At 44.6% G+C, this 19,019-nt stretch overlaps 1 protein-coding gene across 2 annotated transcripts in view; it reads left to right on the forward strand.

Annotated features, from left to right (window-relative positions):
• Positions 1 to 1,129: 1,129 nt before the first annotated feature.
• Positions 1,130 to 19,019, forward strand: part of SERINC5 (serine incorporator 5) — an 87,112-nt gene continuing 69,222 nt past the window's right edge. The window contains exon 1 of one of the 2 annotated variants that reach the window (XM_027100733.1): positions 1,130 to 1,278. In XM_027100733.1, coding sequence (XP_026956534.1) covers positions 1,252 to 1,278 — 27 coding nt within the window. In that variant the 5' untranslated portion in view covers positions 1,130 to 1,251. The remainder of the gene's footprint in view (positions 1,279 to 19,019) is intronic. The other variant, XM_027100734.1, reaches the window with a different exon arrangement.

Raw genomic sequence — 19,019 nt, forward strand, 5'->3', positions numbered from 1 at the left:
CTTTCCTCTTAGTCTCCACCTCCTAAACTGCTCTCAAAGACACTACTTTGCCAAAGGCTTAAGGTCAAGCTTTGTATCATGCCCGAGGGGAATCAGACACGTGGATTCCAGTCCCAGTATTGCTTCTTCAGCTTTGCTGTTAAGCTTAGGGCAAGTTATTTAACCTGTGTGGGATTCAGTTGCCTCATTTCTAAAATATACACAGTAATGCTTATTTTAAGGAGTAAAAAGGCCTTGGCACAAAGTTTGTAGTAACAGAAATTCCTCTTCTTGGGGAAGTGGCCGCGAGGAGAGAAGATTTGGGTAGTGAGATAAACTAGGGGCACCCTCTCTGCCTTCTGCATGTAACAAACAAATATAGGGAACCGTTTTTTAGTGGAGTTGGGCGAGAGGAAGTAGGGATGCAAACCAAGTCCCTGGGCCAGGATGCGCTCTTACGCGGGTGGTGGAGGAGAGATTAGAAAATAGATCAATATCCAGGGAAGCACAGAAAGGGTTCTCCCAGGATCCCCCAAGTGCCATGGTAACGTCAGGGCAGAACAGCCAAGCCCAGGGATTCGAAGCTTCGGTCGAGGGAACTTTCCCAAAAGTTGAGAAATTTTCTTGGCAGATGAGGGAGATAAAGGGATTTCTGGAACAGGGATCCCGTGGATAACCCAGTTTGGCGCGAGGCGCAGCACAGACCAGCACCCGGCCACCCCTATTGTGCCTGTGCAGTGCAGGACACTCAGAATCGCTCACTAAAGGCTCCAAGGTTTATTGGAGTCAGCAATCAGCTCTTCCACCACAGCCGGGGACTAGGGGCGCCGCGCCCTCCTGGGTCGGGGACCGAGCGCCGCCAGGCCGTCGTAGGAGCCCGGTAATACCTGGCCGGCGCGTTGGAGGACAGCCTTCGCAGTCCAGCACTGCACCGGGAAGTGATGACCACCGCCCACCGCCTGACGCCAGCGGAAGCGAGAGCCGGGCGCTGGCGGGCTCGGAGGCGGTGCGCCCGGGAAGGGGCGGGCACGGGGCGGGGCTGCGGGCGGCCGCCGCGGCTGGAGCGAGCGAGTGGGGCGGGGCCTGGGGTGGCGGGGCGGGGTTTGGCGGCAGTTGTTTTTACCAAGGCCTCAGTGCATCGCGTTCAGCTGGGGCTACGCCGCGTGGAGGCGTGAGCGGGTTCGCAGAGGGACGCTTGAGGCCGGAGGGAGCCAGGAGGGCCAGAGGGAAGCTGGGAGCCGGCAAGCGCGCTGGTGGTGGTCGGCTGCCACGATGTCAGCGCAGTGCTGTGCGGGCCAGGTGAGCGGGGAGAGACAGGTCGGGAGACCGGGCCAGGAACCGAGGCAACGCGGGCTTCTCTGGGTGCACGTCCCAGCTCCGCCGCCGAAAGTGGGGTGGGTGACCCTGCGCCGCCTGGGTGAGTGCTCCGGGCCGGAGCGCGGCGCTCGGCCTTCGGGGAAAACCGTGTGCCGCGGCAGGCGGGCCAGAGGGACACGGGGAAGCCCTAGAGGCTACCCCGAGGTCTTCCCGTTCGGCCTTAGGAACTTCGCTTAGGGCGGGGCGGGCAGGGTTCGGGCGGAGGATCCCGACTATTTCAGGAGCGTGTCGCCTCCTCCCCAGGACACAAGTGTGTGGTGCTCAGCTCCGTAGGCCACCTGGCTCTGCCAACCCGATGAACCCAGGAGAAGACGTGGGTTTGGGCAGCCACTCCTTTTCCATGCCCTGAACGGGTCGTATGTGGCCCAGACGAGTTGCGCTTGACATCTCGCCAGACTCTGGAGCATTGGCTCTTTTTCTTCGAGAAAGTCTGGAAGACTGCTTTCCAAACCGCTGTGCTCAGGTCTGGGCGCTGGGAAGACTCAGCCCTGCTTCCTGAGTCTCCCGACCCAACCCTGGCTGGACCCAAACGCGGCTGACTGGGTAGAGCGCGAGCCTGAAGCCATCCCTCCTTTCAGCTGAACTTGCCCGAGCCTGTTTTGTAACTCTCGCCTGTTTAACTCATGAGATCTTAAAACACCTGTGTCCGCTTGGGATGGGCGTCTTCTACCGGTTAGTAGTGCAGCAGGGCAGAATTAGTAGTTTTTAACCTTTAATGTTGATTTCACTCCTTCCTGCAGAGTTAGAAAAAAAAAGAAGTAGGTAAAGCCTTCCGCACGTCGCGCTCCCTCCTTCCTAGCCGTGTTGATTATCGGCATTTCTGTACAGTTTTTAATGGTGCGTTTTCTCAAATGAGTCTAACTCCGGAGGGCATATCGGGCTTTTTGCTTCATAATACATTCAGCCTTGCGACAATCAGAGGCCAGCCCGTAACTGATGCAGGGGTTAAGCTGTGGGTTTCTCTAACCCGCCGATTACACTGGTAGATAATCCGTCCTCTTTGCAGTGGCCGTGTGAAGTTATCATTGGTTTTTGAGGTCTAATACTGTACTTGGCATGCATTCAAGCTGGCCTTTGCAGAGATGAGGAAATTGAGGTTTTTAACTTGAGGTGGAATGCCTTGCCCTGAGTCAGGCAAGGCGACAGGAGGACATTTAATACCTTCTCAGGGCTTTGGAGACCAAAGTGGATGGGAAAAGGCTGTTTTCAGAATATTCCAAATCTCAACAAAGCTTTGCAAATCGTTCATTGTTGTTATTTTGAGATAGTTCTAATTTGATGTGACACTTCATTATATAGTGATTACGTTACAGATATTTCAGGGCACCTGTTCTCCAGTCCCTTGAGGTTTTCTGTGGCTCCCAGCAGGTGATTTAGGGTTCTGAAAATTATTGCCAGTACTCAAGTGGGTCTTATAAAAGAATTATTGGTATGGTTGATATTTTGGCAGGGTTTCATGCCTTGTTTCTTTTTGTTTGTTTTAAAGTGAGAACTTTTAAAAATTATTTATTTATTTTTTGGCTGCGTTGGGTCTTCGTTGCTGCACACGGGCTTTCTCTAGTTTTGTGAGCGAGGCCTACTCTTCACTGAGGTGCGCGGGCTTCTCATTGCGGTGGCTTCTCTTGTTGTGAAGCACAGGCTTCAGTAGTTGCAGCACGCGGGCTCAGTAGTTGTGGCGCACGGGCTTAGTTGCTCTGCGGCATGTGGGATCTTCTCGGACCAGGGCTCGAACCCATGTCCCCTGCATTGGCAGGTGGATTCTTAACCACTGCGCCATCAGGGAAGTCCTTGTGACTTGTTTCTGAAATCCCCCTCTCAGGACTTTGGAAAGAACCAAATCCTGGCCGTTCATCACAGGAAAATTAACTTCTGCTTTCTAGGGACTGCTTGAGGCTTCACTGTGGTGGCTCTCAACACAGGGAGGGGGTGATGACACTATAATTTCGTATGAATGGGGCTGTTAAGTTTGCATTTAAAAAAAAATGCAGCACTGTCAGAAGATATCTAAGTCTGTGAATCCTTTGAAAAAAAATTTTGAGCACCTGTGCATTGTTTTTACCTACATCACTTATGACATCAGTGTACGGGTTGTTTGTTTTGTTTTTACCCCCGCACCAGCCAGTTCCCCAGCTCCCCAGATAGTAACTGGCTGTACAACAATTCAATTCTGACACTACCTGGAGTTAGTATCCCACAGGTTAGGGGTCCGCCCTCCTCCCCCTCCCCTCCCCCGCACACTCCAGCTGCCAATCCCAAGTCTTCTGGGCCTCCCACACCGGGATGGAAGACCGAATAAATATTTCTGATCATATCACAATATCACAGCACCTCCTGTGTGCCAAGAGCTGGAGATACGGCAGTGAGCCAGGCAAACGTCATCTCTGCCCTCAGTGACTGGGGTGGGGCAGCATTTCATAAGCATGGAAGCAGCGAAACCAGTACCAGCAAGTGCTGGTACTGCCACAGGTCCTGGTGGGAGAGTGGCTTTGGGTAGGGTTGCTGGGGAAGTCTGTCTGAGAAGATGCCCTGGGAATTGAGACTGATAAAGGAGGAGAGGCACCCACGTCAGGGCCTGGGTAGGGGGTCTTACAAGGTGTTGGAGGAACAGAAGTGGTCACCTTGGGTGCTGTGAAGACTTGACTCTCAGGGACTGGCGTGGAGGGAGAGCAGTCAGAGCTGGCCACCCGGTGAATACTTTTTTTTTTTTTCTTTGCGGTACGCGGGCCTCTCACTGCTGTGGCCTCTCCCATTGCGGAGCACAGGCTCCGGACGCGCAGGCTCAGCGGCCATGGCTCACGGGCCCAGCCGCTCCGCGGCATGTGGGATCTTCCCGGGCCGGGGCACAAACCCATATCCCCTGCATCAGCAGGCAGACTCTCAACCACTGCGCCAGCAGGGAAGCTCCCCGGTGAATACTTTTAAGCTGCCTCCTCCTGCGTGTGAGCAGTGGTCTGGGCTTCCGCCGTGAGCCCGAATTCTTCTTGATGAAGCTTGAATCCTGGCAGCCTGCTGTTGCCCTAGGCCAAGGAGGGGAGAGTGTGGTACCTTAATTTAGGGCATCGTGGTGCTTACGGTGGGGCATCATTGGCTTCTGGACATATTGTAGAGGTAGAGCTGGACTTTTACATGGGTTAGAAGTGGGGTGTGGGAATGAGAGAGATTCGGTTTATGACCCGAGCAACTGCATAGGTGATAGTGCCTCACTGAGGTGAGGTAGGAGGCTTGAAGGGAGGAAGACATTTGGCAAGGAAAACCCATAGTTTTCTTCTGGCTCTGTTACATTTGAGATGCCTATTATAAATTAAATAGAGATGGCAAGTCATCGGTTGGATTTTTAAGTTGGGAGAAGTTTGAGGTTGGAGATAGAAATTTGGGGGACTTTAACTGATACTGTCAGAAACAATGTGTAACCCAGAAAAGAGCCTGGGCTTTGGACTCAGGTCTGGGTTTGAATTGGGAAATCTGGACACGGAGAGGTGGTGTGACTGTGCATGTCACTTACCCTCAATTAACCCCAGTTTTCCTCCGAGGTTGAATGGGTGTGATAATACCTCCTAGGGTTATTATGAGTATTACATGGGATAATGTCTCTAGTATAGGGTTTGGCACAGAGTAAGGAACCCCCAAAATCTTAGTGACCATTATCCACCTCTACCTGGACAGTCTCCGGGTCATTTTATCTTTGCATTGACCCTGATATACTTACTTAGCTTTTGCTTAGGCTGTTGGCTGATCGATGCTAATGGAAGCAGAGATCACAGGACAGTGGTCAGTCGACACCTTCTGGGTACCCAGCACTGTGGTAAGGCCCCTGGGCATTGGGTGATTAACAAAGTGCATCCTTGCTCTCCTGGAACTTAAGGGCTAGCTGGGGATTGGAAGTGTGGGGGAAGCTCACTACAGAAAGTGACAGGACACCCTGTCAGAGGTGAAATGAGATGTGTAATTGGAAGATCTAGACAGCCCGTCAAGGCAATTTGAGAGTAAGGCTTGGCAGGGTTTACTCCAGGCAAGTATAAGCATTAATGATAATAGTAACAATAGCTGAAGCTTATTTCATGCTCACAAGTGTGCTGTTTTTAACCTACGTTATATCGCTCATTCTCCACAGCAACCCTGCGGGGTCGGGGAATGTTCTAATTGGCCTCCTTTTGCAGGTGAGGCAACTGAAGTGCAGAGAGATAAATTCACTTGACTGATATTTACATGGTGGTGGAGCCAGGCCTTCCACACTGGTCCACCTGACTCAAGTTGGAGCTCCTAACTGGGAAACTGTTATTCCTTATTATTCTAAATACAGTATGAATAAATCATGAGGAACTGTTGCCCATTGTTGTTGCTTATAATGGCCCTAAGGCAGCTTTGAATGCATAGCTGTGAGGCTGTCTTGGTAGATATTGGTGGTTGCCAGGAGTTACCAGTGGGTGGGGTTTAGCTTCTTCCTCACAGTCTGGTCCAGGTTATAAAGACAGCAAGTCTCAGACCAAATTCTGTCACTTGTGCGGGCATTTATTGGCAGGCAGACACAGCACAGTTACACAGCCTGATCTGCGGCTTCACGAAGTTCCAGCTCTTTGCCCTTCTTGGTGCACTGACACGCAACTTGCATGTTCCCCTGAGGCAGATGTGACAGCCTTCTAGAAGGAAGAACTTGACCAAGACTGCTGAAACACAGGACCTCATGGATGGATCAAGCCCAGGGTACCACTCTCAGGCAGAACACTCCTTGTTCTTGTAGCCGGCTCATATAAGGGTGGGAATGCCTACGCCAGGGTGTTTCCAGCCAGATTGTATTACTTGATCCCTGAGATTTTCCCCAACGAAAGCAAATTTCTAACGTCTTTTATATTAATTGATTGACAAAGCCACAGAATGCCACCAGGGGCTGTCCACTGTCAAAGATAAATAAAGCTGGACGTTAGTTAAAGCAATGAAAACAGATTTTGTTCAGTAACCACTTACTGACAGAAAGACCTGAGCTCCATCCTGATTAGCACAGATCACTGGGAGTTTTCAAGGGACGATGAGGGAATAGGGAGGAGTGAGTGGAGGCCCAATAGAGTTAGGGAAGTGAGACGTTCCAGAGTTTGTTTGGAGTATGGGTGATGAGGCCAGCTGGGTCTGATAGCTGGCAGGTTAGATTCTGTCCTTCCACCGAGACTAGGAGATAGACCCTATCCTTCCTGATTGATTACATTTCAAAGGAATGGCATTTAAGTCCTTGAGAAAGACACTCCAGACTTGGAGGAAATGTGTCCTATCTGTCGTTCTCCTCATGGGCAGAGGAAGGATTCCCAATTATTAGCCCTATTTAGTAAATGCTCTTAAGAAAGGGAGGTTAGGGACTTCCCTAGTGGTGCAGTGCTTAAGAATCTGCCTGCCAATGCAGGGGACACGGGTTTGAGCCCTGGTCTGGGAAAATCCCACATGCCGCGGAGCAACTAAGCCCGTGCGCCACAACTACCGAGCCTGCTCTCTAGAGCCCGCGAGCCACAACTACTGAGCCTGCGCTCTAGAGCCCGCAAGCCACAACTACTGAAGCCCGCACGCTTAGAGTCCCTGCTCCGCAACAAGAGAAGCCACCGCAATGAGAAGCCCGCGCACCACAACTAGAGAAAGCCTGCACGCAGCAATGAAGACCCAACGCAGCCAAAAATAAATAAATTTAAAAAAAAAAAAGGGAGGTTAGGGCCTATCTTAGGTGCTGGCTAGAACAAACAGTAAATTTCTTTTTACAGCCCTGAACTTTTCCAGACAAGAACTCAAAAAGGCAAAAGGCAGCTAGGTCATCCCAGGGATGCAGCCTCAGGCTACTAGAAGCCTGTTAAAGTTTGATCAAGTCCTTCGTGCAGGGGTTTGAGCAGAGTTGCTGTATATCGAGAGTTCTTGCAGTTTTCACCATGTCTCATCATTACGCTGGTTAACAAAGCCTGGGGTCATTGGTGTTAGAAGTAACTGAAGCCCACGCAGGAGGCATTTAGAGGTTGGCTTTTGTTAAGTGTTAGCTGGAATGGGTCTTCCTCATCAGGGCATCTGATCACCTCTAGGCTGTAGCTTAAAACACACACACACACACACACACACACACACAATCCATGAAGACTTCTTTAAAAAGTAAATTACATACCACATAAAAGTACTAATTTCCCTGAGATGTCCTTCCTTCTCTATAAAACCCAAATCTCTGCTTTTAAGGCCAAGCTCAGGAAGCATTTTCCTAAGAAGTGACCTTCCTCTTGCTTTAAGAGTTCTCAGAACTTGCGCACAAAACCTGTCCACACCACCTAGTATGTGGTCATCTGATGCACTGGGGTTGTTTCCTGGTTACTGTGTGGGTGCATTTCCTCTCTCCTAGACAGAGCATGTACTGTGTGACCTAGCTGAACCCCCTGTTGTGTGCTTTTGGTTACAAAACTTTTTCCCTACGGCTCTTTGTTTATAGTGATTGGAAATGTTAGGTCCTCATTATATCACGTGTTGCTTCCACCCTTGGAAGTGATCTAGGCACAAAAGTTCATTCTTTGCATGACTGATGCTTTTTTGAACAGTTTGGGGCATTTGTGAAATACATATCACCCAGAGAGAACTGTATTTTGATATTTTATAACAGTCACTCACATTTAATATATATGATTTTACTTTGTGGAGTTGGGATTATGTTGTAGGTGCTATGTTTGATTCAACTCTGCTGAATTACAGGAGTTTTTCAAGTGCACCAGCCACTCATTTGCAGCCATGTTTTCTGGGCTTATACCCAGAAAGTAGTGCAGTCCTCTGCCTTCAAACATGGCAGTTTTTCCAGAGGTATTAAGTAAACGTAAATATGTGAAAGTCAGTTAATAGGCTTATGTGTTAATACGAGTGTGTGTGCGTGTGTTTCAATTCCCAAAAGACTAAAAATAATGAAGAAAATCCCAGCTACACCTCCTTTAGATGCCATCGACAATAACCATTTTCAACATCATCTTTAACTTTGGTCTTTTTACAGTCACTTATGTGGATACCATCTGTCTAGATGGTGTTTTCTGTCTCTGTTTTCTTGCTCTATAAAGGTGCCCTTCTTTGTTTCAGTTGCATTAAATTTGAGTCCTGTGCTTATCACTAGTATTGGCAGTTTTATTTTTCTATGCGTTTTATAAAATGTGGGCAAGTTGCAGTAAAATGGCCACATCATTGCTCTACCATACTGACAAAGGTGGTGGTGATTCGGCTGACGGTGAACTGTTGCTGATACAGAAAGAGTGGTTTGGAGATGCGTCTGTGTAGTTAGCCAAGTTCACGTTGTTGGAAAGATAAGTTTGTCACTGACCTTGCCGTTGTAGGTGGAGAGTCAGCATGAAGGTTGCTCATTCAGATTTGTTTTCTTGGGTGGCTTTAGAGCTGACCTGGGCAGGCTGGCAAAATAGCTTTGGGCTGCGGCAGGCCTGAGTGGGATTGCTTTACTGGGAGGGCCCATCTGTAGGGAGTAGAGGGCAGCCTCTGATTCATCTCTCTGCTAATGAGATAAAAGGTAACACCCCCTTGCCCACTGCTTGCTTCCCATCCCCGTTTTCTCTATGAATATCGCCTGTCAATTTCCCAGAGATATTGAATATCTGGGAGTGAGTTAACTGTGAGCCTCAGAAGCTTACTTTTCAGTTTCCCAGGTGTTTTAATGTAAATCGCCTTTTAGAAGCCTTTAGAAAGGACAGAGCAATAACGATGGCATTGTCTACTTGTATTGAGAGCAGGAGAGCAGTATGTGGCCTGTTCACCTATGATAATTTAACATTAAAAAGGAAGTCCTAGTGTAACATGGTATGTCTGCAGAACTAGCCATTGGACACAAATTCCATTTTACCCTTTGACTAAAGTGCTTTCTGTATCTTTAATTATAATGGTAATTGTAGATAAAGATCTTGTGTACTTTCAGTGTCCTGAGTCAACCGGCATTGTTAGTGAATTGCCATTACATACTGCTGTTGTTAGTTGAATTTGCGATTGCGATGGGATGCTGAGAGCAAGCATCCAATGGATCAAGTTACTCATCTAGACCACCTTGATTGTCCCTAACGATCAGGTTTTTCAAGTAGTCCAAAGTGAACCTTTGCAACCCTTGTTAAAATGAATTTTAAACATGTCCAGGGGGGACATCCTCTTATTTTCTAGCTTGTGTATTAATGATATTTTAGAAGATTTTAGAACATAATCTGGGAGTCAGTGTAGTGTGTGTGGGTAGGAAATTCAAACAATGGATTTGTTTGATTACATTAAAACATCTGTTTGAATTTTGAAGGAAATAGGACTTTACTTTTGGCTTTTCTTCTGTAGTTTGCCTTGTGAGATTAAAGTTGAGCTGATGTTTAAGGAAAGCAGCTGTTATGGAAAAACTTAGGGTGGGTTCTTATCACAGAATAAATTTTGAAACAATTTCGGTTTGAAGTAAGGTTACAAAATATAGTGATTAGACAGCATTTTCCCCCTCATGAAAACTGTCTAGTCTAAACAAAAGTAGGAAAAACACATACACACAACCGCTTAAATCTTATTTAGGCAGAGATAACTAGGAGAGATGGAAAATCAGGCTAATGTTTGTTTAAAATATCGTTTTTTATAAACTAGCCAGTTGCTCTTTGAAACAAAGCTCATGAGGTCTTTACGGGATTTATTTTCCAGTGTTTTGTTTCTTGCATTGTATCTCAGTAATTTAACGGAGGGCTGAGTCGCCTAATGCTATGATCCTTAGCCCAGGTTGCGCTATTTGTGTGGTGATTGATGAGGCAGATCGTGGAATCAGAGAAACTTTTGGAAGAGGCTATAAAAGGCATCCCTTTTAATTCCCCATCTGAAGCTTAGACGTCTTGTAAAATTGCCCCTCCTAAGTGTACCTCTGGTGTGTTTGAGCCTCTCCAGTGTTGGGGAGCTCACTACCGTTCCCAGTTTTTAAGTTTTCTGAGCCTTGGTTTCTTTGTTCCTCAAACGGGGGAAATTTGTGTCTTGCCTCCCTTATATGATTGTTGGAAGGGATGAAAACAAGACAATATTAAGACTGTTTGTTATCTGTAAGTTGGTGATGCAGGTGTGTCAGGGTTCAATGCAGGAAACTGAGACCCCTCTGGGTATTTTAAGCCGAACGATTTAATGTAGGGAATTAACTGTTGAAGAAATGAAAGAGCTAGAGGAGCAAGAGTCAGGGGGCCGCCTTTGAACTCTGGGATTTAAGGGCACACCACTCCAGCAGTAATCCAGAAGTCTGAAAGCCCAGGCTGCTGCCCCCCGCCTCTTGACACCCACACAGCTGGCGGCTTAACATGGGAGCCCCAAGTCTGGCCATTGTCCTAGGACCTTGCTGGGAAGCAGACACTGCAGCAGGAGGATGGCCCCCACCTTGTTTTCACCTTCCAAATATTGTGAGTGTTGCTAATTGTCAGGTCCCCAAGAGCAAAGGAGTCTGAGAAATGTGGTTACATTTTCCAGATTCTTCAGTACTGGAAGACCCATAGAAGAAGGTGGGAATGTAGGCTGAATGAGAGAACTATCCCTGTGGAGCACAAGCTAGGAGGAACTAGTGTAATAACGCTAGTGAGTGTTGTACTTCCTGCCCATCGTGGCTTGACTAAATGACAGCATCACAAGTAAGGCCAGAGTGTTGAGGGGGTTGACTTAAAGGGAGGAAGATGGAAATACGTTATCGTGCAAACTGGTTTTCCTCTCCTAGTCTCTTCGCTGCCTGCTCCTTTTTCCATACTACCAGCAGGTTGATCCTTCTACCAAAGTATAGTCCTAATCATGTCATCCCCTGCCTGATTTTTCAACACCATTGGGGTTAACGTAGTGGATTTTCTAAATGCAAGTCTTTTGTAGGAATCTGTTAGTGGTCTGTATCGAGATAACTTATATTCTAAAAAAAAAAATGTGCTTAATACGTCTCTTCAGTCATTCCTGATATTAGTAATTTGTGTTCTTTATTCTTTTTTTTAATGACTCTAGGAGTTTATCAATCTGATTAATCTTGTGAAAGAAACAAGTTTTTTATTGTTAGTTGTTCTCTATTTCATTGATTTCTGCTCTTTTCCCCCTTTTTTGTTTACTTAATCTATTATTATTTATTTTAAATTATTTTATGGATTTTTTTAAAGGTAGAAACGTAAACCCTTATTTTTTTATTTTTATTTTTTCGCGGCATGCGGGCCTCTCATTGCTGCGTCCCCTCCCGCCGTGGAGCACAGGCTACGTACGTGCAGGCCCAGCGGCCATGGCTCACGGGCCCAGTCGCTCCGCGGCACGTGGGATCCTCCCAGACCGGGGCACAAACCCGCGTACCCTGCACCGGCAGGCGGACTCTCAACCACTGTGCCACCAGGGAAGCCCCGTAAACCCTTATTTTAAATATTTTCTTTCCTCTCAAGGGAATATTTAAAATCATTTTACATCCCACACATTTTGATATGCTTTGTTTTCATTATCATTCAATTCAAAATTTTTTCTAATTTCCCTTGTGATTTCTTCTTTGACCTGTTGGTTATTTAGAAGTGTGTTGTTATTTTCCAAGTATTTGAGGATTTTCCAGGCGTATTTTTGCTATTGATTTCTAGTTTATGCTTGTGGTGATAAGAGAACATATTCTGTATATATGTATTTCTTTTTGATGGCTCAGAAAATGATACATTTTGATGAATGTTCCATGTGCTCTTGAAAAGAACATGTTTTCTACAGTTATTGGGTAGTTACTGTGCCCATCGTGGCTTGACCAAATGACAGCCTTACAAGTAAGACCAGAGTGTTGAGGGGGTTGACTTAAAGGTAGGAAGATGGAAATGCATATCGTGTAAACTGTTTTTCCTCTCCTAGTCTCTTTGCTGCCTGCTCAGTTTTCCATACTACCAGCAGGTTGGGTATAGCGTTCAAGTTGGTTGCTAGTGTTGTGCAAATCTTCTCTATCTTTACTGATAGAGGGGTCTAATTCTGTCAATTACTGGGAGAAGGGTGTTAAATTTTTCAAATATGATTGTGTTTTTGTCTCTTTCTGCCACTAGTTATGTCAGTTTTTGTTTAGTATATTTTCAAGTAGAATTTTTTTTTTTGCGGTACACGGGACTCTCACCTCTGTGGCCTCTCTGGTTGCAGAGCACAGGCTTCAGATGCGCAGGCCTAGCGGCCATGGCTCACGGGCCCAGCCACTCCATGGCATGTGGGATCCTCCCGGACTGGGGCATGAACCCGTGTCCCCTGCATTGGCAGGCGGACTCTCAACCACTGTGCCACCAGGGAAGCCCCTGTTTAGTATATTTTGAAGCTCTATTATGTATACACACATTTGGGATTCTTATGTCTCCTTAATGAATTGATCCTTTTATAAAATGATCCTTTTTATCTCTGGTAATGCTCTTTGTCTTCATGTCTTTGTCTGATGGCCATACTACCCTTTTAACTTTCAACTCATCTGTGTCTTAGATTTAAAAATGCTCTTATAAACAACATGTAGTTGGGACTTGCTTTTTGATCCCTTCTGACAGTCTCTGCCTTTTAATTGGATGTTCAGATCATTTACATTTAATGTAATTATTCATGCTTGAACTTCAGGCTATATATTGTTGGTCATTTCCATTTCCTCGTCTGTTCTTCTTTCTTACCTTTTTTGGGGACGAGGGGTAGGATGGGCATTAATTAAATGTTTTTCAGTATTCTATCTTCTTTATTACCTTTTTATTCCTTAAAATTTTGTAAAGATTATAGTATGTATTATAGCATCTTGAAGAAAGGATAAGAGTGGGTCAGTTTACTAGACTCTTTTTAGCAAATGACAAGTAACAAACAGTACTTTCTGCTTTATAAAAATAATATATAGTTATCATAGAAAATTTGGGAAATGCAGAAAAGTATAAAGAAGAAAATGAATATCATTTATAATCCTAGAGAGAACAAACCCTTGTTAGACTTGGAATTCTCTGGCAGTCCAGTGGTTAGGACTCCGCACTCTCACTGCTGATGGCCTGGGTTCAATCCTTGGTCAGGGAACTAAAAATCCCACAAGCCATGCAGAATGAATGAATAAATAAATAAATAAATGAATATTAGATCATGCTTTATGTACTGTTTTATATCCTAGCTACTTTCACACAACATTATGGACATTTCCACATATCGTAAGAATGAGAACATTTAATGGCAGTATCACATTTAATTGATCACGTGGACATTTATTTCACTATTTACCCTTTATTAAATGTTTAGTACATTAAAAAAAAACCAAAAAACTTAAGTAACTCTTATGTAATCTTTCTTTAGTCCCATGCCCCTTTAGGTTAGAGCTCTGGAAATAGTCCTTCTGTAACACAACATGAATATGCATTCCTAAAAATCACACTATGCAGAATGGAACAGCAAAAACCACAGGGCTTGTGGGGAAAATGGGGTTGGAGCACAGCATTGAAAGTTTTGTCAGTGACGCGCGCACACACACACACACACACACACACACACACACACACAAAAGGGAACCTGGTAAAAATGATATTACAGTTCTACAGATGTTAAATGGTTAAGAGATATGTAATACTACGAAAATTTGGCACTTGACCTTGAAAAAGACCTGAAATTTGCTTGTGGAAGCAGGTGTCGGAAAAGTTGCAGCTGTGAGTTGTTGTGAAGTGGTGGATGGAGGGTTATCTGAAATTGGATGGAAAGTTGTTAACACCAGATGTGCTTTTGAGTGACTCATCATGCAGGTGGAGTGGAGGAGTGTGTGTTTCATATGTTCTGTGTAGCTCAGTTCAGCTGGGCACAGTGTTCTGCCTTCAGTATATGTTTCTCACAGACAAAACTGCTCGTCCTGTTTTGCCCTTATTGTCCCCTAACATGGTAGGGGAGGAAAAAGTTTTTCTTTACCCTTTCAGGGTCTCTGGCTGGATCTGAAAATTAAACTGACGAAGATTAACAGGAGAAAAACATACACATTCATTTAACACAAGTTTTATTTGACCTGGGAGCCCTCATAAGGAAATGAAGAACCAAGAAATAGTGAAACCTACTTTTATATTAGATTGAACAAAGAGAGGCAGTTGTGGAAAAATGACTAAATTATGTGGGGAGGTGAAAGGAAGATAAAAATTATTTTAATAAGGTCTCTTTGTGTAGAATTCTCTCCATCTCAACTTCTTGTCCTTGTTAGGAATGTCTTCCTTCTGGTACAGGGAGGGCACCTCTCACGTGGGAATGTCATCTTCTGCTTTCAGGAAGAAACATGAAGGTCAGAGTGCCCTTCTTGCACCTGCTGTTTCTCAGGTGCCTTAACTCAAAATAATCAATATGCCAAAATGGCATATCCTGGGGTGAGATGCTCTAAACTCCTTCCATATCAATCCTGTTGGAACAAATTTGTATTTTCAGAGCAAGTATAGCAGAACCAGCTATAAAATGCATATGTCAGAAGCCCTGGACGTTGCAAACCTTCAGAAAGGCCGACCAATTCGTATGCCTGTTAGCTGCGTGAGGGAGGAGCTGGGCCCGCTGCTTCTCTTTGGACCAACTCCCAGAAAGTTGGTACTGGAAGTGGCTGGAAGGGTCTTCTGCTCCTCCCACCCAGTTGTGCTCAGATTTCTTGTACTCTAGTAAGTGAACAACTTCAGAGATAGGAACTCTTCCTATCTTTGGAAACAGCTCTACTTCATTTTAGGGAGCTCTGGTTGAGTTCCTCTTCCTGCCAGCCTCCCCAGGCTGAAATGACTTGCTGTCCCGGAACTTGGAGAGAGTTGCAGTGGTTTTGTATAGAAGAGGCAGCATTGAAGGTGGGAATGGGCTCTGGCTCCTGGGGAATAGAGGACCACAGTTGGGTTGACGCAGCTCTCCTGGTTACGAAAATCCTCACTGTCTACCCAAACCTTAAACTGAAAATTGGGACATGCTGACAGAGGGGAATTGTACCTCTGGGTATGAGAAGTTTCAGTCGGAAGCCAAATTATTGGAACTTCTAGCACTCCCAAATAGTTTTTAAGGATAATGGTCGGGCAGTTTGAAATTAGAACCATCATGGGAAGTTTTTGGTTGGCAGCAAGCCAGAGAAAGTCTCACTGCTGACCATGAGGTTTCTGATGTGAGTGAAGCCTGCCACTCCTTTGGTGGGTTACCATTCTCAGGTACCTTATGGACTGTGAGAATCTGGTTAGTTACACCGTCATCTTCTGGAGCTAGATGAATCCTTAAGGGAGTGGCATGTCCACCCTCTAATGTTATTGAAGAGACAGGCCTGCAGAGCTCAGGCCCTCTTCCAGATTCACACAGCTAATCAGCGTGCAGCAGGGACTGCCACCCTGGCCTGCTACCCCGGCCTTTGGTGTGCCCCCGTGGCCTGTACACAGTGGACATTTGGTAAATGACAAGAGGGAGAATGGGTGAGTGTTGGGCTTTTTCTGAAGACATCTGCAGTTCAGAGAGTTCATGGCTGCAGATTTTAAACATAATCTTATGGTTGAAATCTCACATTGGTTTTTTTCCACTGTATTTTGCTGCAGTCAAATCAGTTTAAACCTTTTGTCCTCTCTCTTCTCTTAAACTCCCAAGCAGTTGTTTGAATTTCTTTTTTCCAGGAAGTTCTGCTTCATCTGTGGATCATGGGCTTTAGCAGAAAGCAGTTTTTTAGAATGTGCTTTTTTATTTCTTACCAAGCCGTGTAGTTTGTGAAAGTTGCAGGTTGCTGAGTAAGGGGTATTAGGCCATTTAGATTGAGCTGGTTAACCAATGAGGCGCTCTATGCAAATTGTTATACCCAGCAGTGGCTTCTGGCTGCAGGCTTTGAAAAGCATGAAGCAGTAAATTATTTCCTTATGATGGGGGGAGGAGAGGGATGAGGGTTGTCATGGGATTGTATTTTCTTGGAAGCTAGAGGTGCAGCAGAGCTGAGTCTCTGACTTCATTTTCCTGCTGTGACATGGCAGAAAGAAAGCAGGGCACAGAGCGCTGGAAGAGGCTGATACTTATCCCATTTCCCCTTCATTGTGAGTCTGACCTGACCGAATTCCCAGATTTTAGAGAGATGCCCCTCTTCTCCTCCACTCAGCACTGTCCTTCCATTCCCCCTTCCCGATCTTTCTAAGACTCTGAGAGTAATAAAAATGCTTGAGGTACTAAGAGAAAGTAGGGAGGGAGCTCCTGATCAAAAAAAAGTATCTATTCTATAGGGCTTTTATTAGAAGAGTTAAAGCTATAACTAATCAAGTGAGTTGTGGCTTTTGGGAGGAACGATCTTTAACTAGTGGGTCCCCGGGGCAGTGCTGTTGGAATTTTGGGTGAAGCAGTTCTTTCTCTTGAGGGAGTCCTGAGCTGGTATTTAGTATGCTTGATAACATTAAGATTTAGTGCCTAAACTAAGCCAGTTAGATATCAGTAGCACTCACTAGTCTTTGTGAAAACAGTCTCCACCTTTATAAGCAACAACCCACAAGCCCAAAGAGGGAGGATGGTGCTGCCCAGATAAGAACCACTTGGTGGTTTGGCCTTGATAATTTTTCCATGGAGTTTAGAACTGCAAAATGGACTGAATCCTACTTCCAGTAGTACATACGGAAATGAAAAAGGGCACAGATAAGCAAGGTAGATGATTCTACCACAGCACCACCTTGACTTATATAACATGCATTCAAAACTTGACATACAGACAGCAGGTTGTATTTTGGATGTAGTTTACTTTCAGTGTTGCTCAGAAGTGTCATATTAAGATTGAGTGCTTAAGCTAAGCTAGTTAGATAAAGTTATGTGTTTGATAGGAGAAGGAAAAGCATGCTTTAAGGTGAGAGAGTTCATTTAGATATATTTCCGGTATGCATTTTGTAAGCTTTTTTTGTGGGTAGTCCACAGACAGTACAGTTGAATAATTAAGAGCCAATTCTGGTGACAAGAAGCCTGAGTCCAGAGAGACAGGAAACTGAGATTATCAGCTTGGTTGCGCCGCTGATAAGGGTGTGTGGTGTGATTTATTATTATCTGCATTACCCACAAGTTACATATGTAAATGCAGGCTTTTCTTGACTAAAGTGTACTGAAGTGAATAGAACTAGAAAAAAAAAAAGTGTGCCACCCACAAAAGTGGGTGCCAAGATTATAGTTAAGCTGTCAGATCAGTCTTTGTCGGGGTGCTGCTGCCGGCTGTGGGTTACTAGGAAGTATTGAAAGGGCTGTTTTTGATACAAGAAAATTGTTAAGAGGAATGGGAGCCTCCAGTACTGAGAATCAGCCATTTCCAATGTGCACTCTCTTAAGAAAACTCAATGTTGAAAGATCCGTGAAATACTTAATGTAAACTTTACAAAGCATTTTATAGCTGACCAATAATTTAAGAATCACATGGAACAATTTCAGCTCCAAAGTGCTGGGAATTTGCCCTTGGGGACACTTTATTCCTGTTTAAATTAACAGGTGTTCAAAAAAACCTCATAGTTTTATTCTTATCCTTAAAGTGAGTTGGAGCAATGCCCAAGCGTTTATTACTTCTCTCTTGAGCAGAAATGTCCAGCCTTTTAAAATTGTTATTTTAGGTTTCCTCTTTTTTCTTTTTTTGGATACTTCCTTATTTGTCTTATAAAAATGACTATATTAGGTTTTTTTAATTAAAGAAATTCTTTATAAAATTTTAAGTTAGTTTTGAGATATAGTTCACATACCATATAGCTCATCCATTTATTTATTTTTTAAAATATTTATGTATCTATTTATTTGGCTGCACTGGGTCTTAGTTGCGGTGTGCAGGATCTTTTAGTTGTGGGGTGCTGACTCTTAGTTGTGGCATGTGGGATCTAGTTCCCTGACAAGGAATTGAACCCGGGCCCCCTTCATTGGGAGCCCAGAGTCTTAACCACTGGACCACCAGGGAGGTCCCTAGCTCATCCATTTAAAGTGTAAAAATTCAGTGGTTTTTAGTATATTCACAAAGTTGTACAACCATCACTACAGTCTAATATTAGGACATTTTTATCACCTCTGTGACCATTAGCAGTTGTTCCCAGTTTCTCCCCAAACTTCCTCAGATCCCTGACAACTGTTAATTTACTTTCTGACTCTATGGATTTGCCTGTTCTGAACATTGCATGTGAATGGAATTGTACAATATGTGGCTTTCATGACTGACTTCTTTCACCTAGCATGTTTTCAAGGTTCATCCATGTTGTAGTATGTGTCAGTACTTCATTCCTTTTTATGCCGTATACCACATTTAACTCATCCATTTTTCAGTTGATGGTTGTTTAGGTTGTTTCCACTTTATGGCTGTTTTAAATAAATCATTTTCCAAAGAGGCTGCTGCATCTTATATTCCTACCAGCAGTGTATGTGGGTTCTAATTTATCCATATCCTCACCAATGCTTATTATTGTCTGTTTTTTTCTTTTTTTAAAATTATATCCACCCTAGTTTGTGAAGTATCTCATTTTGGTTTTGATTTGCATTTTCCTAATAACTAATGATGTTGAGCATCTTTTCAGGTGCTTATTGTCTATTCATATCTTCTTTGGAGAAATGTCTGTTCAGATCCTTTGCTCATTTCTAAGTTGGGTTTTTTCAAAATTGAATATTAAGAGTTCTTTTTATATTCTAGATACCAGCTCTGTAAGATATGTGATTTGCAAATGTTTTCTCATTCTGTGAGTTATCTTTTCATTTTCTTGATGGCCTCATTTGCAACATAAAATTTAAAA

This window comes from Aethalodelphis obliquidens, unplaced genomic scaffold, assembly GCF_003676395.1.
Source record: "Aethalodelphis obliquidens isolate GAN/ISIS:26980383/991018 unplaced genomic scaffold, ASM367639v1 scaffold4, whole genome shotgun sequence".
NCBI lineage: Eukaryota > Metazoa > Chordata > Mammalia > Artiodactyla > Delphinidae > Aethalodelphis > Aethalodelphis obliquidens.